The sequence below is a fragment of the Taudactylus pleione genome, unplaced genomic scaffold, assembly GCF_031769625.1.
Source record: "Taudactylus pleione unplaced genomic scaffold, aTauple2 ptg000170l, whole genome shotgun sequence".
In the NCBI taxonomy this organism is placed as follows: domain Eukaryota; kingdom Metazoa; phylum Chordata; class Amphibia; order Anura; family Myobatrachidae; genus Taudactylus; species Taudactylus pleione.
The window spans coordinates 11,057,420-11,084,648 of record NW_028284572.1 but is presented as its reverse complement, the minus strand read 5'-3'; the positions used below and the strand labels follow the sequence as shown (position 1 = coordinate 11,084,648).

The window sequence follows — 27,229 nt, the reverse complement described above, 5'->3', positions numbered from 1 at the left end:
GAGGGATATCCTGTGCGGAATCCATGTCCTGTTCTTAAGCATCATTATGTCAAATTCTGGCCAGCTGAAGGAGAGATGCCCCCAGCATGGCCACTTAGCACCCTGTGACGCCTGCAAGGGAACATAATGGCACTCATGCCTGGCTATGCTCCCTTAAGGGATCTGTATGCCTCATTAGGCAACAGACGGGTTCTCCATGATGATTTTACTACAGCTTATATCTATAAGGTTATATATGTCTTGGTTCTCTAACAGTGAGAGGGAATGAGTGAGACACTGCTAATGATTAGTGACTGGGAGCCTGGGGACAGGCAACATGTCACTCATTGATGGTCCCTGAGCACTGCTGCCACTCAGAGCCTGAGGTGCTCGGTCAGCCAGGTCCGGCCAGCGCCACCCAGCGGTGCAGGAGTGCAATGCCAGAGCCAGCAGCTGCCGGGGCGCGTTCACATACACACACACAGTCACACATACATACACACACACACACACAGCCCCACCACGTGTGCACGGGGGCCGCCCGCTTCTCCGCTGCAGCCGCCACTGACACCCGACCCGAGCACAGACAGAGAGCGCCCGAGACTCAGCAGCAGGATGGCGGCGCTGCTTCTCCCTCACCGGGGTGGCCACTGCTGTGCAGCCACGGCCGTCAACATTATGCTGGGGGTCTTCCACGTTCTGCTGCCCTGCTTTCGGCAGGGAGGGGGGCAAGGTGAGGGCAGTGCCAGGGGGTATGGATACAAAATGTGGAATGTGGGTGCCCATCTCCCAGTGCCTGCTGCAGTTGCATGGGGTGTAGGAGGTCGCACTGGGGAGGATATGGGCCTCACTCTGGGGCCATGCATATGCTATGGGCAGATAAAGCAGGCTCTGTGCTGTGCCCCCCGTGTGTTGTGCTTTGTTCCTGTGCAGCGTGTGCATGGTATTGGCTTAGGAGCTGGCATGCCTGGGCACCATCACAGGTGTAGAGAAGGAGTTTGTTGTCCTCTAGTATATACCTTGTGACATCCCAACTCCTGGATAGTATTGTTTCAGCACCTAGTAACCATTTGTATACATCTCTTGCTTGGCACATGTGTGCATGGTTCCTTAATGCCCCAGGCAAAGCTGCTAGGTTGAAGTGTTGCTGTTAGCTGCTATGCCTGTGTGCATTGTTACATATGTTACTGTAATGTTAGGACTAGGCCTTGTTGGTGTATCTCTTTTGTCCTGATTACAGAAATAAAATTAGATTCTTTTGTTTTGTGCCACCTCTAGTGATCGAGCCTGTACCCAGCATGGTGGAGCTGTGGCAAGCCGAGGATGCTGAGCTCATGCTTCCTACTCAGGTGAGAACCAGCGTTGAGTATCTGCTCACAACAAAGCTTACAGACTACCATCATTTGTTTTATAGACCGTTTGCTATAAAGCAGTTTTCCTGTTATAGTGTGACTGTTTAGCTGTTGCAATTTTACTTTTATGAAAGGGTGTGCATAATTGTATGGTGTTATTCCTGTAACGTGAAGAATAACATGTATTTGACGTGACAATGAACTTCCAAGATGATGCTTCTGTAAACAAAAGGGGTGACTTCGCTGGACACAATAGGGTCTACGTGTGCAGCAGCCTCTTGTTATGGAATGTAGGAGATTCTTCATTGTCAGCATCACTATAGAAATGTGTTTTTTTTTTTTATTTTTTATTTTATTTTATTTTTAACTTTCTTTTGCCAAGTGTGTTTGACCTAAGAGATCAGCAACGGGAGATTATATGAACAGACTGCGTAATAATTGCTGCTTGAGCCTCCTTATAAAACAGGCCAGGTCTTCTTGCCAGAATTGAATTAAGCTCACCCATGAGTCATTCCATTAACACAGGAGATGCATTTTCAATATACTTAAAGGGTTGCAAAACTATTGGGATCCTGAGCATTGTTTAATAAATCTACATGCTCTATGCTTGCATAGAATTTATTTAACATATTATATGTAGTAAAATGTAAATATAGAACCATTCCTTCCCTTATGTGTTTCTAAATAAGTGGTAGTCATTAAAAACACTTTTCGACTTGCCATGAGCCTTGATTTACGCAACCGCACCTAGCTTTCAACTTGGCCTCATAGATTTGTGGAGCAAATTGTGTGTATTTACAAAGGGGAGGAGTTGCATAGAGTGAAGTAGTTTCTAGCTATAATAATAAATAAGAAACCATCATGGTGAGGTGGTGAGGCTCTATACAAAATTATTTAATCTTTGCTGCTACAAAAATATGGGTTATAAAAACTAGTGCATTTTCCCACATGCTGATTGATTGAATACATACATAATCTACCTGTCTCCAGTTCTGTCAATGTAATCTTTACAATAGTTCCAGAAACCATTTTATTTGCAAACCGTGTAGATGTTACCACCGGAGAGCATAGGTGTGCCAACATACAGTTCTGCAGCATTACTGTTGTAGGAATATGGGGTCTTATATGTCAAGCAGTGATAACCCCTTTTTCAGGTGATTTCTCTGAAAATGGGAAGATCACCGCTCCACTGACTTCCTTTTAATTTTGCAGAGTGTCCTGGTGTAGGTACTGACTGTGATGTCTGAGAAATGTATCAAACTGCTCTGGATGATATGTATACTTACTGCCTGGGCCGCTGTCCAAACTCGTCTTCAGATGTATTGCACATGCACAATCTCCTCTCTTGCATATGCGCAGTACAGAATCCAGTACAAATTTGCTGGTCATGTGAGGCCTTATTGGCTCATACTTGCCCAATATGGAGCTAAGGAAAAATATCTGAGCATGCGTGGCCTCACAGGCACATATGGCATGTGTTAGGCCGGGGACACATCAGGCGATATATTGGACAATGTAGAATTCCATATTGCTCAGTGTGTACTATCAATTGCGCGTTCACGTGTGTCGTTAGCGACATCGGATGCACGTCAAGTGGGCCGACCAGGCTGGCGACCGCATGCAGGTGAATGCAGGATGAATGGGTATATCGCACTGTCGTGTGTATGGCCGCCCGATATAGCCCTTCATCGGGCGCCTGGTCGGCTTGGTTACACATCGTTCTAATGTGTAACTTACCTAAGTGTTTTACTTGAAATGTATATTTAATACTAGCTTAAGAACCTGGTGTTGCTTGGGTTTAAATCTTTAAGTTATTAAGTTAGGCACCCCAGAGTATTGCCACCCCGCTGTGAAGTTTTTATCCAGATGCATCCAGTGGAAGGCCCATAACAGGATCCTCGGGTCAAAGTTCTGCCCAGCGTACACCAACGGGAGGTCCGACCGGGACTCTAACCTGCCTAAAATCTGGCCAGGATCAAACTGGACCACCTCGCATTGGTTTCATTCCAATCAGTGCAGGGGTGTCTGAATGCATAACCGGACAAACAAACAGACCAATGAATTTTATATATAAGATAGAGCATAATAATTAAGGTTTTTTCTTTTTATATATTCTTGCTTTATTTAGTGGGTCCTTTTGTTTGGCGTTTTTTACGTAAATAAGTGTGTATATGCAATCGTACTTACAAACATTCATGTGGTGCCACACAGGCTTTGCACATCTGCTTTTCTTAGCTACATATTATATATAATATATATTAAAATGATGGATCTTTCAGCACTAACAAAGGGACACAAATGTATCAGACTCGTAGCATACAAATATTGCCATCACCACTTGGTTGCATCTAGCCTGGGAGGGGAACTGTGTGACTGTGGCCCAACCCAGGCAACCAGCAGCAAACACTGTGCCAGATAAGATTATAGCAGGGTGGAGAGAGGCTCGTTTTACAGAGTTGATATCTGTATGTACTACTGCACGCTGATGTTAAAATTGTGTTTTTAGATGCATTTATGACAAGTTAAATTGATTGGAAAAAAGTCTGTATGCTTGCATTAAAGTGCATTTTATTTTTGAACTCTTACTGCTGGATTTCAAAGCATTAGACATGTGTGAATGCTACATTCATTTATATGGAAGCACATTGCAAACTAAGAGAGGTGCAGTTATAAGCATTTAGATTAGGCTTGAACAAGAAAACAACCCCCTGTTTTGTCACAGATATGTGTTAGAAAATACAATATTAATGTTTTTGCAAATCTTTCTTGTATAGTAAATATTTATTTTGGAAGCCTCAGAGAGACCTTATCAGTATTTTAGGTATCCAAATTCTAGACCAGTGGCGTCAAACTTGGGCCATCCAGCTGTATTGGAACTACACATCCCAGCATGCACTGCAACAGTTCTGCTCTTGGGGCATGCTAAAACTGGCAGGGCATGCTGGGTTATGTAGTCCCACAGCAGCTGGATTGCCACGAGTTTGACACCCCTGTTCTAGACTAAAGGTGGGTACACACTGCAAAGATATATCTGCAGATCGGCTGCATTTGTACAAGTGATCGGCTGATCGCCCGTACACCCTTGCCGATGGACAGATATATCTGCAGATATATGTCCATCGGCTGTTCAGCACAGCCGACGCGATATGTCTGTGAACGACGTCGTTCACAGACATATATCGTTGGTACACACTGGCCGACTGGCACCAGCTATATTGGCCGATCAATTGATCAGCCAATATATCTGTCAGTGTGTACCCAGTTTAAGGTTTTTAGCAAAGCAGATGCCCTTTTGTGAATTTATTTTCTTTGTGTGCACTGGTATATAAAGAACTTTGTTCTTTCCAATGGCACCGAATATGGTCTGTTTTTTTTAGTGGCTTGGCAACGTTTGTCTGTGCGAGGAAGGTGGCATGAACTTAACCTAATGGGCACATTCTACATGACCGTTTTTGTCATTGCTTTGGCATAGGTGTCTGACATGATTTCAGATCACTCTCACAAAGGATGGAGACAAATAAACCAGCTGTTCCCCGAATGGCCAGTAATACAGCAACCTCCAAGGGGTAAATTTACTAAAGTGAGCGTTTTTAGAAGTGAGTTTTAAAAGTGATGTTGCCCATAGCAACCTATCAGATTCTAGCTATTATCTTCTAGAATGTGCTATTTAAATGTTAAGTAGAATCTGATTGGTTGCTATGGGCGACATCACTTTTAAAACTCACTCCTAAATAATCTCACTTTAGTAAATTTACCCCCTAGACTGTTTACAAGGAAATAAAACTTCATGGATGGTAATCCTGGATTTAAGAGTTTTTGTTAATCCCAATTAGCTGCCCTTTGTGCTAATACAGTTTTAATTGGTATAAGATGAAGAAACACTTTTCTTAGGAATGGCTGTCCAGACAGTTCACGTCTGAAGGTAAAATAGTAATAAGCATCCTTTGTGCTTGGTTATCTCTGCTAAGGGGATTTCTTTGTCCTTTTTCTAACTCCCTGACCATGCCATGACCCTGTTTAGAGGTGTGAAGCACATTGTAAAAGTAGACAGTCATCAACCCATTTTTTTTCATTGTGCCCCTATTCATTGCAGGAGTGATGATCTGTTTGTACGATCAGATTACCAGAACGATGTTATGTGCACAGAGGCTGTAGCTAGCGAGCGCACAAGCCCATCATTGGTGTCTCTATGTAATTGTGAGCGAGCTGTCACACAAAGGGAGCAGCAAGATTACTGTACTTCCCTTCCAGTTGTGGGAGGAGGGGGAGCAGATGCTAAATCCTTGATGTACTCGCTAAAATACCAACACAATGAGTAAAGCCTGCATTCATTATTATTCTGCATGGCTGCTAGAGAGTGTGAACAAAAGGTTTGAAGCTCTACTTGTATTTATTTGTTAGATAAAGCATTTAGTAATATATATATTTTTTTATTAAATGCTACTAACCACAGAGCAAGTAGGAGTAAAAATCACTTTCATAAAATGAACTGAATCCGGCTCGTATTGTTGCAAGGAAACCGTGTGAAATGATGTCACAATGACTTTTTCTTAGGTTAGGTAGATGTCGCTTCATTGTGGACATGTGCTAGCAAATGTCTTAAGATGCCTCCAAACGGGAATATGGCAGCAAGTATCTGGCATTTGGCCCGATATCTATGTATGTGTGGCTTGAAAATGTCAGTGATCTCTGATAATAATCTTCTCTCCTCTTCCTGCTGTGTTGAGAGTTTGTAGTGGATCAAGAACAGGACAATGAATGGGATCTTGTCTATTATTGCACATCTATATAAATGTTATGGTCTGTGCCATCTCCGTCATGCGCTGTGGGAGTCAAAGCATGTGCTCCTGGCTGTAGGGGAGGGAGTTAAAGTGCCTACACACTAGGCGATGTGGTCATGATGCAATATCGTGTACAATTTCACCTTGAACTCTCCCCGGCAGTCGTGGGCATGATTTGGTGTTAAAAACTGTCCAAATTGACCCACGATCTATCGTGCATCCTAACTATTTCCAGTGCTTCGTGACTGAGATTGTCAGATCTTGCCTGCAGCAGACAAGTTCTGGAGATGCTATGTACGACCAGCGGGTATGCGCATTGGCAACATGTTCGTGAGTGGACACTCACGATTAGGACCTATTTTACACAATCTCTCGTTCCAATGTATCGGAATCGGGCGGATCGTGTAAAATATTGCCTAGTGTGTAGGCACCTTAAGCAGCATGGCTGGGAGCCATGGCTTGGCAAAAAGGTGGCATGGCTGTTGCAAGTATGTGTGTGGGGGGATTATAAACCCCTCAATTGGGTGAATGACGGGCCCAATATGTTAGTTGAATAATAACACTGTTTCTCCTTCATCCACTAGGGCACACTGGAGTCTCCGTACAGTGGGGTATAGATGTGGAATAACTGGGAGCTGGCACTTTAATAAATCAGAATAATAGCTAGCTCCTCCCCCTCTATATCCCCCTACAGGCCAGTCTTAATTTTGTGCCAAGGGGGCTGGTCACATACAAATAGCTCTCTGCTAAAAATCAAGGATCATCGATCAGCAAGAGGATCAGACAGGCAGCTAACTGTCCCTGCCTGTCTGCTTCGTTGGAGCTGCTGGGGAGACCTCACCGCCACTGCTTGCGGCGTGCGCTGGGGTCTTCAGCTACAGAGACCACTGTCTTTGGGGGGTACCCAGACGCGCTGCGTGCAGCACTCGTCGCGGCCCCCCATTAGCTCAGCCCGCCGCCGGCTCCATTTGGCAGCAAGAAGGTTAGTGACTCCTGGCACCCTGAGTAGCAGGGTGGACAGGAGAAAATGACAGGCGGCCATTAAGAAGCAGCAACTAATACCGCGCTGAAAGGCGCCAGAATGGAGGGGGCGGAGCCTAACACAGTTCTGCTCCTGCCTCCCAGCTGCCCCAGCGTTTCCAGAAGAAGGCTGGTGGCCATTTTAGAAGACACAGGCTGCTGACAAACGCAGAAAAGAGACCTGTCTGCCCAGATTGTGACTGCACAGTGGGTTAGACTTGTGAAGAGCAGGTCAGACTGTGTTTACACAGCGATTACAACACACAATATACTGTGTTACACAGCGCTGGTCTCTGCATCAGCGCTGGTTGGGCTGGGTTAATAGCATAATCTCCCTCTATGCCCTTAATCTCTTCTTTCTAAACAGTCTCTCTGTGTGTGTTTGTGTGTTTCACTACATTCTCTCTGTGTGTGTGAACAGTGAATTGGTAACATCAAAGGGGTCTAAGACTGCACAAAAAGCTTTCTCCTGTAAGAATTGTGCAGAGAAGTTTACACAAGGAATATCATCCAGTTCCCTGTTGTGTGAGAAGTGTGTTTCAGAACACAGACTGCAGCATCCCCACAACACCCTATTTGGGCTGATCAAATGACATCAGTCATGTCTCAAATGTCTGCAGAGCTGGAAGCTTCTCACAGGAAGAGAGAGGTTGAAAGATCTCAGAGGTCTGCCTTCTCTGAACCAGACTGGGCGCGGTCTTTAGCCAGGTCTGTAGAAGGGCTCACAAGGGTTATGTAAGTACAGGTTCCTCCCGTGGCATCGTCCTCTAGTGTCCCTGCTAGGAGACTATTACCGAATCCCCTTATGTGGGATGATCCGGAAGAGGACGACATGTCTGATACAGAGTAAGGGGAGGTACAGAACCCTATAGAGGAACAGGCACCAGAGGAAGCGGAGCCTGTATCTCAGGGTGTAGAGGCGCTGATTGCAGCTATACGCCAGGTGTTACATGTTGAGGACATGGACCCTGTGGAAGTTAGGCCGGCTATCTTTAATAAGAAACAAAGAAGTTTGGATCAAGTCTTGCCAGGACGCGTGGGTTCGGGACATCATTATTCAGGGGTTGAAGTTGGATATTCCTATCCAACCTCCTCGTTTTTTCACAACTGGTTTGCCGGCATCTGAGGACAAACTGGTCGTAATACAGGAAGCAACAGAAAAGCTGGCTTCTCAAGTAATAGTGCATGTCCATATCCATCAGCAGGGTCAAGACTTTTATTCCAGCTTGTTTGTAGTTCCCAAGCCGGACGGCTCAGTGAGACCCGTTCTGAACTTCAAACATCTCAATCCTTATTTGCGGACCTTCAAGTTCAAAATGGAGTCCCTGCAGTCTGTCATTGCAGGGGTCGAGAGGGAGGAGTTTCTCGTATCCTTGGACATAAAGGATGCCTATCTCCACATTCCCATTTGGCCTCCTCATCAGGCATTCCTTCGGTTTTCAGTGCGGGCCTCTCATTTTCAATTTCAGGCCTTACCTTTCGGTCTTTCATCAGTACCAAGAGTGTTCACGAAGGTCATGGCAGTAATGATGGCTCTTCTTCAGATTCATGGGGTACTATCATCCCGTACTTGGATGACCTGCTTCTCAAGGCTCCGTCGGTCACTCAATTACTGCAGGACATCTGGGTAACACAGAGTCTTCTGTTACAACACGGATGGATCCTGCATTACCAAAAATCTGCATCTTCCATCTACTCATTGTCTGCCTTTCCTAAGGATGATTTTGGTCACCGTGGAGCAGAAGGTGTTTCTTCCGCAGGAAAAGGTCACCTCCATCCAACACATGGTGCAATTGATGCTGCGTCATCGCAGGGTGTCAGTACACCTGTGTATTCGCCTTCTGGGGAAGATGGTTGCGACCTTCGAGTCCATCCAATATGGGAGGTTCCATGCCTTTCCATTTCAACTGTCCCTTCTCTCTCAGTGGTCAGGATCCCACCATTTTCTTCACCAGCGAGTTCAACTGGTCACCCAGGACTCGAACATCTCTCCTTTGGTGGCTGAATTCCTCTCACCTGTTGGCAGGCAAGCGGTTTGCAATGTGGGAATGGATTCTCCTTCCCTCGGACGCCAATCTGAGAGAATGGGGGGCAGTGACTGGGGGAAAACACTTCCAGGGCCGCTGGACTCGACTGGAGGCAGTACTGCCCATAAACATTCTGGAGCTAAGGGCCGTGCCATCAGAGTGCAGTCCGACAACGCTTTGGCGTACATCAAGGCGACACCAAGAGTCCACCACAAGGGAGGTAAGCCGTATTCGCATTCTTCTCTGGGCAGAGAAATTTGCTGTAGCGATATCAGCAATTTTCATCCCAGGTGTAGAAAATTTGGAGGCAGACTACCTCAGTCAACAAGACATTCATCCAGGAGAATGGATGCTCAATCCACAGGTCTTTCAACAACTGATTCAGCGTTAGGGTCTCCCTCAGGAAGATCTCATGGCGTCGAGGTTGAACCATCAACTGCCACTTCACTGCTCACGGACGAGATCCACAGGCGGTGGAAGTGGATGCTCTAACAACTCCTTGGCGGTTTCAGTTTGTTTACCTGTTTCCTCCACTCCCACTTCTTCCTCGTCTGCTTCAAAGAATCAAACGAGAAAGGGAAAAGGTTCTGTTGGTGGCTCCAGACTGGCCCAGACAGGCATGGTATTCCAACCTACGTCCTCTACTGATAGATGACCCATGGCCTCTTCCTTTGCAAGAAGATCTACTGCAACAGGGTCTGTTTATCTATCAGGATAAACTTCTTTATTGCGGCTTAGTTTGACAGCGTGGTTGTTGAAAGGGCTATCTTAAGAAGAAAGGGTATCTCTTCCACGGCGATTCCTAGTATGTTAAGGGCTAGAAAGGAAGTTACCTCAAAGCACTATCATCTTATATGGAAGGCGTATGTCTCTTGGTGTTAACGTAAGGGTGCACCACCGTCAGAATTCAACTTAGCCAGGCTGCTTCTTTTTCTACAGGCTGGTTTATCAGCAGGTCTTCGTCTGGGATCTTTGAAGGTTCAGATATCGTGTCTGTTGATTTTCTTTCAGAAGAAACTAGCTTTATTGCCGGATGGCCAAACATTTCTCCAAGGGGTTGTCAGGTTACAACCTCCATTTGTACGCCCAAGGGCCCCATGGGATTGGATTTGGTCCTCTTTTCTCCAGTCTTCACTATTTGAACCTGACTGTGGAATTAAAATTTTTATTATGGAAAGTGGTTCTCCTTTTGGCGCTTGCACTGCTAGGCGTATGTTGGAGCTAGGGGCGCTTTCTTGTAGTCTGCCTTACCTAATTTTTCATGAGGATAGGGCTAAGCTACGTACGCACAACAGATTGTGGTTCCAGTGTTTAAAGACGATTCTTCGGCTTCCAGATCCCTAGACTTCTTTTGGGCTCTTCGGATTTATGTTGATAGGACTGCATCCCTTCGGAAGTCGGATACGCTATTTGTTCGAGATGATATGGTGCGTCCGGGCTGGCCGGCTTCTAAGACAACTATTTCTAGATAGGCTTGTCTGATTGTCAGACAAATCCATCTGGCTGCATCAAAACAACCTCCTACTTCAATCACAGCGCATTCGACGTGCTTGGTGGGTCCTTCGTGGGCGGCTGCCCGTGGTGTTTCCCTGACCCAGTTTTGTCGGGCGGCCACTTGGTCAGGCCGGCATACTTTTGCAAAGTTTTATCGTTTTGACATGTTTGCGGCATCTGCTTCACAGTATGGCCGTGCTGTTTTGCAGGGCTCTTAGCGCTCTCCAGCCCGGGATGAGAGCTCTGGGATGTCCCCTCTGTACTGAGACTCCAGCATCCCCTAGTGGATGAAGGAGAAAACAGGATTTTGGTACTTACGATAAATTCCTTTCTCCGATTCCACAGGGGACACTGGACGCCCACCCGGCGCTGTTCCACCTGCATTGGTTATTGTTCTTCCTGGTTTGGACAGTCGTTTTTTCAAGGTCTGCTTGATTTGTTTGCATATTTGCTTGTTTGTTCATGTATGTTCTAGCTTCTCTTCTCCTCTATTCTATTTTACAGCTCCCCTCGGGCACAGTTTCTTAAGACTTACCTGTAGGGGGTATAGAGGCGGAGGAGCTAGCTACTATTCAGTTTTTTTTTTAAAGTGCCAGCTCCCAGTTATCCCACATCTATACCCCACTGTACTGAGACTCCAGTGTTCCCTGTTTAATCGGAGAAAGGGATTTATCGGTAAGTACCAAAATCCCGTTTTTACATTTATAGAATGTACTACATAAATTATATATTTTTGTTGATAAATTGCCACAAAAGGGGAAATTCCATTCCTGATATCATGGAATGGCACATTGCGTAGCATCATATTCTGGGGAGCAAGGGAAAACTTGCAATTTCCACCACTACCGAAATTGGTTGATATGCAGGCGGGCAACGCAGCAATGCCCAGCAGCATATTGTGCCGAATTGAATTCTCTCAAAAAGATTACTATATTTTATTCATTGTTCTCTGATCAACATCTTATAAAATCTTGTTTTTTTATGTTGCTACTCTAAAACTTTACTTATGACTTTGTTACTTCCAGTATCTCTATAATGAAAATTAATGATTTTATTCCCTTTTTTGTTTCCATTGGGCAACTATATAGTTCTTGCATCATAAGATGTTTTGTGGCACTTTGGAGTAGTGGTCTTTGGCCCATTTCCCGTCTGTATAATACATCCTGAATATGTTCACCTGACCAGGGCTTAAGGCGCACATCCACTTGCCGAATTCTATGAGCGATTGAACGATAACAATATCGTTAACGTTCAGTCGCTCAATAATCGTGCACATTAATGTCGGAAACGACCAGCGATGTGCGCACCCGCTGGTCGTTTCCGACATCAATCATCGGCCGAACATGTTGAACAACCTGACTATAACGTCAGGTTGAGCATGTTAGGGGATGATTGATGTGCCTACACTGACCGACTGATCGTTCAGTGTAGGCACAGCACAGACCATGAAACGACTTCACGATTACAATGTCGTAATCGTGCAGTCGTTTCAAAGTCTGCTAGTGGATGTGTGCCTTTACTTTGTTAGCATGCAGTAGTAAAGCTAGGTATACATTGTGCAATCAGGCTGCTTGTACACAGAACATAGGGGCTCATCTGATCTGGTCTGCTGCATAACATTTGTCTGTAACGATGAGCAATTATCATGCCGAAATTGTATCGTGTGCATGATCGGTCCAACTTTTTTGCCCTATAGCTCATTTAAAAATTTAGTTCAGTTGAAAGGGGCGATATATTTTGTGTGCGTCGGCCAGTGTGTACAGACGAAATGTCTGTGAATGACGGCGTTCAGACATATCACGTCAGCTGTGCAGCACTGCCGATACCCAATATATCTGCAGATATATTGGTAAATCGCACTGTGTACAATTGCTGCAGAGACCGCCAGTGACTGACCGCTAAACTGGGCGGGCACACGTAAATGCACGCCCAGTTGTGACGTCAGTCACGACACATCCGGGCCAATTATTGGTAAGTGTGTATGCAGATAATTCTTCGGATCGGAAAGATAATGGCATAGTTTGTACACCGGAAATCCGATGTTCTCAGGATTGATCTCGGGGGGGGGGGGGGGAAGTTAAAATCTTTCAGGTATGTACTAGCTTACCCTTAAAGGTGCGTACACACTGGACGATTTTTTCAACGATTTGTCGTTAAAAATCGTTCAGTATTTGCCCCAATAGCATGAATGAAAACTACAAATGCGCGCTCCTGTTTGCCGTTTTCGTTCATCGTCTGAACTTCCTGTCCAACCTGACGGTATTGTCAGGTTGGACATGTTCGGGGATGAGGGAGGGAGCCCGGCACTGAACGAAATTGTTCTTGATTTCGTTCAGTGTGTGTGCTCAGTGTCACACCCCTGCTGGGGACACACGGGACGATGTTCGTTCAGGGCGCACATCGTCCTGTGTGTATGCACCTTAAGTGTACTGCATTGAGGCTTTTATCAAAGTCACATATATTTCCCTTGTAGGTTGTTTAACAGTCCATGGAAGTCTTTATCATCTGATCCTGATCCTGGTCTCAGTCTCTGTATTGTCTATGACCCAACTCCTGGACAGCCGTCCTTGTATGCTGCAGTGGTCCCAGATGAGATTCCATTGTTCCGTAGGGTTGTTGGTAATCTTCGCTACTTCACTCTCTCTGTTCTGAGTTCTCACTATCCCTAATATCTATGATTACTTTCTTCACTTCACTTCCCACTCCAGTGCTAATCCTAATAAATGACCATACCCTCCAACTGTCCAACATGACCCCTTCCACCAGGTACAAAATCCTCTGCTCCTGGACTTCTCACCTAATGTATAATTGCAGTCCACCTGTGCTAAGCTAGTTAAATGAGAAGTAGGGTGTTGTTACACAGGTCGCTGTAATCATAAATGAAGAGGGGAGCAGATTCTCTTGTACTTGGCGAAAGGGGTCATGTTGGATGGTCTGAATTACCCTTTGTGCATGTGTGTTGGTTTAACCCAGAAGTTCCCAAACGCAGTCCTCAAGGCACCCCAACAATTCAGGTTTTAGAGATATCCATGGTTGAGCTCAGGTGGTTAAGTCAAATTGACTGAGGTACTAATTAAGTCATCTGTGGTCAAACATGGATATCTCTAAAACCTGAACTGTTGGGAAGCCTTGAGGACCGCATTTGGGAACCTCTGGTTTAACCTTTTTGTTACTGTTGCTTGCACCTAGGTACTCTCGCTCTCTTTAGGGTTTATTTAATGAGGTAGGATATTACTAAACCAACAATTTTTGCAGCAGGATTTAAAACAGCATTTTTTTTGTATTCTACAAGCAACATGTTTTGTTGTGGATCTGTGACTATAGACCTGAATTCTGTTTACCCCAGCACAACTGCACTGTAGCTCATGTTTCTTATGCTTTCTAATGAGATTGCTATGTATTAAGTACATATTTTGGTGTGGGTGTGTTGAAATTGTTTGCATGACTCCTTTGTAGCAAAGCGAGATTCTAGAGTGTATTAAACTGGTTTGTGAGCAGGGTCAGACATGAGTACAGCTTCACTCTTGTGCTGGAGAGTAAACAGGAGTTTTCCCAAAGCTTATAATTCACGTGCATGTTGTAAGAAGCCATCTGTGGTTGATGTTGTGGAAACATTTAAATGCCCTTCACAGTACATGTGAACATTTACCATATAAATGAATGTGGACATTTCTACTGACAAGTTAGTCTCATACAGCTTATCTTTCTGCTTAGTGAGAAATGTGAAGCCACTTCCTGTTAATGAAGAAACCCTCAACATTGCTGGTTTCCTATGTACATCTTGTATATTGCTTCTCTTTTCTGCTCATTGGTACTGTGTCATCCACATGCATTTTCTACTCTGAAACATTTTAATAAGGAGTGGGAATATCTGGGGTAATTTTGAGAAATATGGGTTATTTTTAAATATAACTTAGCCAAGTTATATGGAAACTTTTTTATCTTGCAGACCCTAAGTTCCAAGCAGGGCATAACCTAGATCCCATACCTGTATCATTGGTAGTTACGAAAAGAAAAAAAGCTATCTCTTTATCTGCTTGCCGTTGTTAATATGCTGGGTGAGAGGATAGCTGACACAGGTAGGTGTAGGGCTGTGTATTTCATCCCCCAACCATTAATACCTCTTTTCCACCAAAAACCCAGGTCCGACCTGGGTTTTTGGACATGGTTCCAACCCTGGTCAGACCCAGATCAGACCCATTTACACTGCAGCTTCGATCTGGTTTACTCCCAGGTCAGCCCTGTTCACACTGAACTCAGGACTGCCCTGCTAAACCTGTGAGGTCATAAAAAGTGGGAGGTGAATGCCCCACAACCACCAATCAGCTCATTTTAGGCATGACCCAGGTCAGATAACCCGGGTTGAACCGTTTACACTGCACCATTACCCAGGTCCAACACTGGTAGCTACCTGGGTTGGATTGCTGGGTCACTTGACCTGGGTTATTTTTCAGGAACCCTTTTACACTGAGCTGTGATCCGGGTAGACCCAGCAAAAACCCAGGTTTTTGCTCTGGTGTAAAAGGGGTATAAGTTTTCCTAACAGGTGATGTTTTGAGGAGATCTGTCTGTGGAACCAGGTGGGATAACTCACCTGATCATGCAGCAAAGTAACTCACCTGATTAACCCACCTGTGCCTGATTAAATAAAACCACAAAACATGACCTTTTGGGGGTCCTTGAGGACTGGAGTTGAGAACAAAAACTGGTTGTGGATGTGTGATAAAGCAGAAGTAGGCTGTACATGGCTCTCATACTGTTGGAGAGCTACAAATACTAGCATGTAGTGCTTCCCTGCAGTTTGAAGAGAATCTTCTCACTTTTAGGTCTACAACTAAATTAGCACCTCAGGTTTGTGATTTCATAAATATGTATATCTTCCTAGGAAGCCTGGCACTCTGGATTATGTGATCAGCGCAGGGGTGCCTTCCCAAACAAATGCAATATCCAAGGGTCCCTTTTAAAGAACAAGGCGTCACTCCCAGTTGTTATGGTACAAATAAGTGTATTTAAACCATTAAAGTGACATTCATATAATCGACATTTCAAAGTCCTTAGAGTTTTTCATCAGGATGGGTCACACATTGTGTACCAAGACTATCAGAATCGTCAGTGCACATGTCTTAAGGACCCATACATCAGAGATTGATTGCAGCAGTCGTGTAATTTGCAATCGATTCTGTATAAAAATCTTTCCCTTTTTCAATCGATTGCAGAATTGCCACAATCGAATGAAGCTGTTTATTACGGGCGCACCGCAAGTCACAGCCTACTGCCCCCCACGTCCTTGTACAACTTACTGCCCGCCACTCTCCCCAATGCCGGATGTGTCGCTAAGCTGCGCTGATGTCATATGTTCTACCCATCAGAGGCTCCTAGTCCGTCTGGCATCTGTGTCCACTGACACAGTAGGGGTTTTGGGCGATGGGACGCGTCGCATTGAGGCGTGGGGGAGTGCCAGGCAGTAGGTTGTACGGGAAGCGGCACATTGGGGTGGGGAAGAGTGCCGGGTAGTGCAGCAAGGGCCCGTCACGATGTATGGTGGTGTCAGGCTGTAGGGTAGAGATCCCTCCCTCTGTATAAAAGCATGGGTGCGCTATTCGGATGGGAACAGTCGCCTGAACACCTTAAAGAGTAGTCCTGCGTCCACTCTCTGTCTGTGTAGGAGCTGAAAAAAATATCTGTGGGCACAGTATCTGGGAGCTGTATAAAAAATAAAAAAAATTATGTGGGGACAGTATCTGTGGAGCCTGCAAGTGGGTCACTACTCTAAAACTAATTAAAACCTGTTTAAGGAATCGCATGAAGCAGAGCACACTAAATAACCTGATGCTGATTTCACTAGAAAAGTGGTTCTCAAACTCTGTCCTCAGGACCCCACACAGGTTATGTTTTTTAGGTCACCTAGCAGGTGCACAGGTGTATTCATTACTCACTGACACATTTGAAAAGATCCACAGGTGGAGCTAATTACTTCACTTGTGATTCTGTGAGGAGACCTGGAAAACATGCACTGTTTGGGGTCCTGAGGACCGAGTTTGAGAGCCTGTGCACTAGAGGGACCAGATCCTACAGACTTTGATTAGATTGAAAGCTGCAGACGACTGGGCCTCTAAGAAGAAGAGGAGAATTAATATATAAAATGTTATCTCAAGTTTAAATTATTAAAAGGTCAGGATTTAAAACATTTTATTGCGAATGCCCCCACCCGGCTGCTACTTGATGCCACCGTGCTGGAAAATAAATAAATATATATATAAAATATATTTCACATACACACAAACCAATCTGTGTAACTGGTTAGCAGGTATTTATATGCAGAATATGCAAGTGTTACAGACTGTAATAAAGAAATCTGACATATCAATGTGACTTCTGGGTGAAGTTATTTTCCACCAGCTTCCGAAAGCTGTTTGGATTGTACTGTCACAACACAATTCTGCAGAGAGCTATATATCCATCATCTTGCTTCTGCTGTTTTTAATGTGCCGATAAGAGTTGGGGCAGAGAATAGAAGCTGGAGCCATAATGGCATTAAACAGAGGAGATGTCCAATAGAACATAAAGCAGGAATTAGTTGCAAATGAGGCTATACGTTCAGAATTTCGACATAATCTGAATGTCGACATTCAATATGTTTACTTTTACCATGTCGACCATGACAGAACGTTGATGATGTGAATGTCGACAGACTATTTGATTTGATTTTTTTAGGGTTAGGCATACTCTCCTCCGAAATGGAAATCCACATGGTCGACATTCACAGTGTTGACATTCGGGACATGTCTACTTCTTGAACGTCGACATATGCTACAACACCGTGCAAGTGAAGGTTTGGCACTGCATTACAGTGTACTGTACTTGATAAATCGTTACCATGACAAGGAGATACAAGTTAATAAGGTGTTAAAGTGTCTAAATCAGTTCCTCAGTTATGTTATTCTGTTAGAATTTCCATGCCCAAAAGTTGTACAATAATCATTAGACACATGGGAGCAATTAATTTGTTTTTTTTAAGTCGCGGTAATTAATGGGCGCGCGATGTTGCAATTCAATTGTTGTGGGTGCCCAATAATTATTGCGCTTATTGCTACAGCCACGTAAAACTCCCGTTTGGGTGCCCCAAGCCAGGACTTACTGCACATTTCTCCTCGCCTCCTCAGGAGAGATGAGCACAAATGCCGTTGGCTGTTCACGCCTGAATGAAGCAATACATGAATTGCTCTGTCGGGTGTCCCATACTGACGGTTGCCGGCAATTCAGTTGTGTTTTTTTGGGCGCCCAAATGCAATGAGCGTCCAACAGAGGAATTCAGTTGTTGCATTGTTTGGCCACCGTGCCGCATGTGCGCTACCGGCAGCTCTGGGTTTAGCCGTGCAAATCGGCTAATTCCTGCTTTTGGCGCCAAACTCCCGACTTATCGCACATTTCTGCTCGCCACCTCAAGAGGCTGCAAGCAGAAATGTGTCTACCCGCCACTGCTCGCCCGAATGGAGCAACAATTGAAATGCTCTGTCGGGCACCCATTAGTTAAGACATCCAATAAAAGAATGGAATTACCCCCATATTTATACCATGCTTGTTAAAACTGTCTGTATGCAATCTTCAAATGCACAAACAATTATAATACACTTGATGCGTGATCTACAAACTATAAGAAACAATTAAAAACACTGAACCAGATCTTTTGGGAAAGTGATCAGAAAGTTTGGAAAGTGTCTTTGTGTCACATTTTTTTCAAGTATTGAGGAATTGATTTTGTGGTTAGGGGATCAGATCACTGGCTATTTTATACAAGTTAAATTGGTCACTGATCAGCAGATGAATTGCTTGACCAGAAATCATATTTTATGGAAATCCTGGCTTTTTGGAGCCACAAAAATCTATTGTGGTTCTAATTCTGATTTATTGAGAAAATAGGTTTTGTCACTTCTTTTTTTTTTTTTTTTTTTTATTGTTCATATATTGAAATTCCTGTCTAGTTTTGAAGAGTCTACATACAGGCCAGTGAACTTTTCCAGCTTATAACTAGCTGAGATATTTATATTAAAGGGGTTTTACAACTTTATACAGCCCTTGATAACTAGGCACCTACTAAAGCGTCCCATCAATGCACCCAGTGGCTGCAGGATGAAGGGAGTGCCTACCTAGCAGGGGTTACACAAAGGTGCACAGCGTATTTAGATTAATAATTTTACTTTAGATCATAGCAGTCGACTGGAATTATGTTATTGTAATTATTATTTTTTTTAAATATTCTTTTGGAATGCCTTCCCCCGCACAACAAGTCTTTCTTCTGGTCTCCAAACCTTCAAGCATTCCCTGAAAACTCAATTCTTCAGGCAAGCTTATCAAATCCCAGAACCACCCATGCAACTTATATAAGCTATTCTACTATTACCTCCCCTCAGCGCAATTCACACAAGACTCATCTGTTCTTTACCCTGACACATCCCTCTTGCCAACATTGCTACGTGACTGGATCATATAGCCCAGGGCTCGACAAATCCCGGGGGCCAGGTCGCCATGGCGACCAGATTTTGGTGCCTGGCGACCAGATTTTACAAGGAGGGAAGAAGCAGATCTATCAGCCCCAGCTGAGATTATTGCGGTGGGCATTTCATGCAGTGATCGCAGTTTTAAAAATTGATGGTGTTGTGGCGGCAGCGCCTCCCCCCAGCCAATCGCCGCGCGGCGCCTACCCCCAGCCAATCGCCGCGCCTAGCAAACCAATCGCCGCGCGGCGTCACCCCTGCTAATTGTCTTCTCCACTGCACCTGTTTGCACAGCATCCATCAGGCAAGTGTATTGTTGGTGGTGCCGGGCCCATCTAGTAGCTGGCGCTCCTTCAGCAGTGCTGAGCTCTGTGCACGAAGGAGGCAGGGAAGGTGGACACTGCAGAGAGGAGGGAGCTGCAACAGTGACCTGGCCGGGAGCTCCCAGCAAAGGCAAGGAGTTAACCACTACCCATGTGCAGTGTAACAACTGCATAACACAATTTTAATCCTGGGGGGGTGGGGTGGTCTGGCTCCTACACTTTCGCCCTGGCTCCTAGATTTTAGAAAGATTTGTCGAGCCCTGATATAGCCCACCAAAAACCTTTTACCTTTGCAATCTGGCTGGACCTATAAGCAATATGTAGCACTTATCCTCCTACTGTATTTCAAACTCCTATATCCCTATAGATTGTAAGGTTATGATCGGGGCCATAATATGTTTTATTTTCTATATTGTTCCCAATTGAAAAGTGCAACGGAATACACTGGTGCTGTGTAACTAATGGTAATAATAATACATGTTCCTATGGATTTACAATACAGCTATTTGTCAGCTGTATTTTATTGTTTAACTATATATGAAGTTTATATGGCTTTTTTTTGGTGATGAGTCTGTAAGGCAATATTGAAATTTTTTTGTGTTGTCTTTTTCAGTCTGATTCTGATCAGAACACAGAGGAACATTTGCAGGAACAAAAGTAAGTCTGTGTGTATGTGTTGCGCAGTTTTGTTCCCTTGTCAGCCTGCAACCTGAATTACCTCGACAGCAGAGTGCCATAAACTGTTCTGTGGTGTAATGTAACTATAGACTAAATTGGTGTCGCCGGAGAAATTTGCACTTCAGCCATATCCCTTTTTTATTACATTTTATTTAACGCTAAATGAATATTATGGGACAAAAGTGTAACAACATAAGATGAGAGCGAATTGCATAATCTGAGCTACGACTGTGACTTATAAATGGCATTGTCAGATGTGACGGCTCTGCCAAGTGGACATGGAACAATTGACACAAAAATACTTTTTTCATACAACATACACAGTTTGCACTATATACTTTTATAGTAAAGACTTACCTTATTGTCCGTTATCTACCTCTGAAAAGTGTAGAATTGCTCAACTAATGAAAGAAAACATACCATGCATGGTATGTACAAATTTAAATGCTTGTAAGACACTTATAATACAATATTAACCACTGTTTTATACTTCATTGACATTCAGCGAACGGAATGATTACATTACTGTATTTTATCTCTATTTTTCCAGAAAAGTGGAACTTCTCTATGATACAAAGATATTTATTGTGATGCTCAGCATATTTGGATTAAGCAGAAATGATTCAGCAGATCTTCAGTACATGCTGCCATATTTCTAAAGCTGCCCATCCACTAGGCGATTAAACCTAGCGGTGGAGCGATAACGACGGTCGTTATCGCTCCATCGCTTGGTAATCGCCCGCAAATCGGGCAGTAAAAGGTTAAAAACGACCAGCGATGCGCGCGCCCGCTGGTCGTTTTTAACATCAATCATCGCCCGAACATAACGGTCAACCTGACGACCGCCGCATCGTTAAGTGGTTGGGCAGCATTAGAGTGGTTGTTCCAGCATTAAACTTCTCTCTTTGATTATTTAAATTTCTTTTTAATAACATGATCAATGTAATCTCCCCTTACTTTTTAATTTTATTTCTTAATTCTCATTAACTTTTCTTTTGCAATAATTAATTGCTGTTTGGCATGGGACTTATGCATGATGTGAACCATCCAGTTACACTATACAAGAGGCCAGTATCTGATTGCTCAAATGTAATTTATTAGTATCTTATGTTGTTGAACATATTGAAGAACTAAATTGTGTGTATATGGTCGCATTAACTGTTTCATTGTTCAAAAGTGGTCAATTGGTCGCTTAAAGTAATAGATGTGCCTAATGTCTGGCTTATTGAAGAAAACTGTGATCCGCTTTGTGACATTTCATCTGTGCTGCAAGAAGCCATTTAATGTATTTTATGAAGGTATTTGTAACATTGGTTCCCAGACGTCAGTGAGTGACTAGGGCCAGGGACCCAGCGGCTGTTACATTTTTGAAACTGGTTTGGCATGCGTCCGTTGCTAGCATTTCTTACAAGCATTTCCAGCTCTTACAATACATTGCACTGCGATAAATCCATGTGTATAGAGCAAGATGCTTTCTGAGAATGCTACTACCGTGCTAATAGCAGTGGTATGGTGACACTAGACACTTTCTAGTGTTATGCCTGTTCATATGTGCTTCACTAGTATTAAAGCAATATTGTATCTGAGGCGTTACTGTTTTTTTTTTCTTTTTCTTTCTTTTTAACATAACATTCAGCTGTGTAGTGAAAAGCTAGCCATATACTAGTGCAACCAGCATAAGATAAGATTCACCTTACAATTTCCATTGAACTCCCTGGCAGTCCCATCCGCACGATTTGGTGCTTATGTTCATATGATCTCCCGTACGATCATTCGCCCCGATGCATCGTGTGTCCGACCATCCAAGCGGCGTCATTTGTAAAGAAAAAAAAAAAAAAAGACTGATGCATGCATGGGTGAGGGATGTCCGTGATGAATGCATCGGTCTTTGTCTTTAATAAAATAAACACTGAAGCAGGGATGGTTCAGTGAGAACCATCCGTGCATCTGTAAAAAAAAGAGCAACCAGCCCCAGGCTTTTAGTGACCCAGTGCTTGTTGTGCAACATACGAGGGACAAACGACGTAGGGGTCCCCCGTATGTAAGCACAACCAGCATCAGGCTAGTCAGAATTGAAGTCAATGGTGAGAGCCGCAGAGTTACTAAAGGTGATCCTGCGACTTCACCATTGAATACAATGGTGGGAGCCTACAGGGACAAGAGGACCAGTCCAGGTAATGTTAGGTGAGTGTGTATGTATGTATTAAAACTATACTGTCACGGTGGGTGTGTATAGTGTTTATTTAAACATTTCTAGACTGGTGAACTATAGGTACCAGCGGGCCCTTAATGCCCCGCATGCTGGTACTTGTGGTTCTCTAAGTCACTGAACCATCCCTGCATCTGTGTTTATTTTATTAAAGACAGATGCATGCTTCACGGATCTCCCTCGCCCGTGCATCATCATCATTTTTTTTTTTTTTTTTATAAATGACGCCGCTCGGATGATCAGACGCACGATGCATTGCATGCGCAAATACACGGCACGATCTGCATACGATCACAATAGATATGATGGGCTGCACATCTGATCATACGATACGTTTTAAGAGCTGTGGGAGTGCGCTTCGGATTGTATCCCTACCTAAATGCTACACGATTTCCACACACTTCATCGTACGACGCGTCGAAAATCAGGAAATCTGCCCGAAATCGCGCTAGTGTGTGGCCAGCAAAAGAGATAAACTTGCTCTGTTTTGATTCCCTTGCACCAATTTGTCTGGAGTTTGTGTCATTAACTGAGTCATCCCATAAATCTGGCACCCAGGCTATTATGTAACAGCAGGCTCTCTGGTTTATGTGTTTCTGATTACTGTTATACAATGTTAGATGCTGCTGTTTGTCCTCAAGATGAATGGTTGTGTTCATCTGCACCTGTAGCATGATGGTTCTGCATGCAGTTTAGAGACTTAGAGCAAAAGTTACATTTAAGTGCAAAGAAAGTGCCATCCTGTAATATGTTGAAGTTGGGGAAAAAAGTATCAAATGATCAAGAAGAAGGAATAATAATAATATATGATATATAGATCTATCCCTAGCTTTATCTTTTAACTTAATATAGCCCATATTACGTGTGAGATATAGCTGCTCCTTGCATGTTTGTTTACCTCTTGCTTTGGTCACTCCTGGGCAGTACCCAGGTCAGTGGTGAGATGACACTAGTGTACTGGTGCAGTACAACCTGCAGATGGTAGAGGAAGAGGTGCCTGACCACCTGTTGATGAAATCGCACTCCTTTATTTACTCCTCCAACACTACACTTGGTTACAGGTAATAAATGATACAGTGGTGTACATGACACTTGGTTATAATCACACTGCCTCTCCATCTCTCTGGTGGGTAACGCAGTTCGCAGATACCTTGGTTCTTGTTGACGGTCAACCTGACGGCGTTACAGCAAACCTGCTAGAGCTCTGCACTGCAGCTCGCTACCCCTGCAGTCACTGTGTACTACGCTTTTCTCAGCTTAGCTAGTCTTGAGGTCAGTGCTGTCTTGAATGGCTTTTACTTGGATGCGACAGTTGAAAAGTCCTGAACATCAGTCCTAGAGGGGACTGGAACAGTCAATAGAGGGGGATCTGTGTATGATTTATCTCCCACCGTCTCCATACAAAGGATCAAAGCAGATATTTAAATTATTCTGCCAAACAAAACCTGATTTGCCCTGTGGACACTATTATTATTATTATTATTATTATTATCCTTTATTTATATGGCGCCACAAGTGTTCCGCAGCGCCTTACATAGTACATAGAACTTATAGGTGAACAAGAAACAAGTAACTTACAGTACATTACAGTGCAGGACAAGGACACAACTTATATACATTGCTGAAAGAGTGATTAAAGCACTCACAATAAGCTGCCGGGAGTTGGCAGTCACGTGTTAGGTGCCCTATGGGGAGTAGAGAGTAGAAGAAAATGTAAAAAGAAGCACATGAGGGAAGAGGTCCCTGCTCATGAGAGTTTACATTCTAAGGGGAGGGTAGCAAGTAAAGCAACTCTGGCCTACTAAAGAGTGTGGGTGCTACATTACTATGAGTCTACTATTATGTGTTTTAATTATAACGCGTCACAAGACGGTGTACAGAAGCACAAAACGCAAAGGCAAATTAGTTATATAGTGAAACAATAGTTCCATAAACAACATTCAAAATACAAATACAGGAGAGAACATCATAATGGTCAGTGGAAAGTAATCAATGTCTAGTGTAGAAAGTAAAGATCTAGCAAAGTGTAAGAAGCCATCTTAAATGCCGAAAACAAATGAATTAGAAATGATCCAGTTATAATAGGATCAGGAGGTAATTTTCACACAGACCGGTATCCTAGCAGAGAATACTTATGAAACAAAGAACAAGTTGCTCTCTAATGTGGAGTGATAAAATTGATATAAGACTTTCCCATGTAGCTAAAAACTCCTGCGTAATGGATTTTTCAATACTAAAGATAAAATACAGTGTCTGACAAAATAGAAACTTGGAAGGAGGGCTGCTTTGTATCCAGGTCTGGAGGACATTTTTTTTTTTTGTGCATCTGCCGAGACTGATCACAATAACTTTTAAGTTGGAGTCATTACCCTGACTCTTTGCGGTGGAGTTCCAAAAACGGCTAAAGTTGAGTCTGTTTATAATTCTACAATTAAGAAATAGTTTTTGATAGTTGGGTGTCTCGTTGAAACCTAAGTCCTAAAATTGCCATCATTTGGGGCAATCCAATTTAGCGCAATGTTGAATAGCTCCAAAGCTATTCAATTGACCATACTGTTAAGTCCGACTACAGGATTTCTGCTTGAACCCTCCCGGGGTGCGAGCAGAAACTTTACTTAAGTGCCGGCCGCCATGTTGTTTTCTGGCTTAGCACGTTACTAACAGCCTCGCGGCCAGCACTTTAGTCTGAGAATTTTGGTTACCGTGACCAAACACCCAGCTTGAGGCGTGGTAACTGGCATTCTCCGGGGCTATTCAGCATTGCGCTGAATTGAATCAAGACCATCGCGACCATCGGAGCTTGTGACGAGGCCCTTGTGGTAGGGTCTTGTCTGCCGCAAGCCCCAGAGAGCTTCCGGCTGTAATAGACCCGGAAGCTCTCACAACTGACATCACTGGTGAATTAATTTAAGAGAGACAATACAAAGATAAATCAAATAGGTCTCAAATCACTGCTGCTGCCGATAGAGGAGCTGACCCTCTTATACAACATAGAAAAAAACACAGAATGGGAGCGCTATCCCTGAGAACCTTAATGATAAGGTATAATATTATAAACTAAATTAGTGTTTAACACAATAGAAATGTAAATGAGCTGGTAATTAATAGACAATTCCATAGGCTGATCAATAAAATTTTTTATATAAGAAGAGAAATATAAGAACCAAAAAAATAAAAATAAATTAAAAACACAAGAAAATGAATTAAAAATTAAAGATTAAAATCCAAATGAGAATAAATACACATAAATTACAATAATAATAGTAATAAACATCAATTGGCTTAGAACCATCTAATTGATGGTGTAGCAAATTTATGCAACAGTAGCTTGCTGGATTTAGCTTAGGGGATAAACCTGTAACCCAAGTTGGAACATCTGCCTTTGGCAGCAACTAGATTGCCAAACACTTTCAATCAGCTGCAACAATGTTGCCAGGCAATGTCAATAGATGCTGAAATTTAAGTTCTGCTATAAGTATTCAATATGCTTTGATAGCCGTATTTGGCAAGTTGCAGTAGTAGCCACCGGTAGTGACGGGGTTGTAGAAAACAGGTATACACCTTTTTTTGGTTCTTATATTTCTCTTCTTATATGAAGTTTTTTTATTGATCTGCCTATGGAATCTTCTATTAATTACCAACTCATTTAAATTTCCATTGTGTTAATTAAACACTGATTTAGTGTATAATATTATACCTTATCATTAAGGTTCTCAGGGATAGCACTCCCATTCTGTGTTTTGAACCTGTAGCCATGTCATCATAAGTACTCAGCCATTGATTGAGGATTCGCTTCCGCTGGTCAATATTTACCAATCCTTGGTAAACATTGATGGTCCGTGTCCATTCCTTTTATAGAGGAGCCTTTTACTGCAGTGTTCAGCAACATAATTGGCTTTCCCTGGGGAAGATCCGCGTCAGGTGCCAGTCAAAACATCCTCGCTTGCTATGGGTTGTAAACCCCTACTCTAAGTTAAGCCTTTAAACTTGGTATTTTTTATTGGGTTAATGGTTTCAAGTTATGAGTGTTGCTTTCCCATGGTCACCACAATAACAAGCTGGTTCTGCACACGTCCGTGCCGGCAAAGCATCCCCAATACACAGTTCATGAATACATGTAACCTCACTTCAATCAAAACTCAGTGGAAAGTGTTAATGAAACCTAAGTTGTCTTAAGTATTTTTTCAAGACCAATTAAAAAAGTAACTTTGGTATCTATTTACAAAGCCTTAGATGCCAGCCAACCAGCTCCTTACTGTCATTTTCAAACACAGCCTGTGACATGGCAGTTAGGAGTTGATTGGTTGGTACCTTATCTCCGTCCAAGACTTAGTAAGTAGACCCCCTTAATGAGAACTTCTCAGCAAGTTACTCACCTCTCCTATGTAACTCAGTCTCACACATTAACCTAGTTGGTATATTCCCTATGTCGAGAGCAATTAAACTAATGAAGTATATCTACATGTCTGAGCAAGCCTGTCCACACCCTATGCAGTCTGCTGTCTTGTAATGTGTTCACTAGCAACCATTATAACTTACAACACTTTTAGATAGAAGATATATTTCATTTGTTGGATTGTCTTCACTACCAAAAATATCCCACTTCAATATAACAAGTAATGAAAACCTATTGCACAGCCACAGCTACTTAGAAAGCTGCAGCACTTGTCTTGGAAGGAAAACGCTTACCCCTTTGGCTACATATTTTGGTATTACTGCCAGATATGTACGCAAACAAATATGGATTAACAGGTAACTTTGTAGTTTGTATGTGAATAAAAATGTCATATTAGTGTGAAATATCCTCACCCACATCCATTTATAAATAACGTATGTGTCATTGCATCAGGACTAGCACATAGCTAACAAGT

The 27,229-nt window shown here is 43.3% G+C and overlaps 1 protein-coding gene across 1 annotated transcript in view; it reads left to right on the top strand.

The window, feature by feature from the left end:
- The first annotated feature begins 434 nt into the window (after positions 1 to 434).
- Positions 435 to 27,229, top strand: part of TMEM131L (transmembrane 131 like) — a 135,220-nt gene continuing 108,425 nt past the window's right edge. Inside the window, exons 1-3 of the mRNA XM_088475318.1 lie at positions 435 to 712; positions 1,258 to 1,328; positions 20,085 to 20,128. Coding sequence (XP_088331444.1) covers positions 595 to 712; positions 1,258 to 1,328; positions 20,085 to 20,128 — 233 coding nt within the window. The 5' untranslated portion in view covers positions 435 to 594. The remainder of the gene's footprint in view (positions 713 to 1,257; positions 1,329 to 20,084; positions 20,129 to 27,229) is intronic.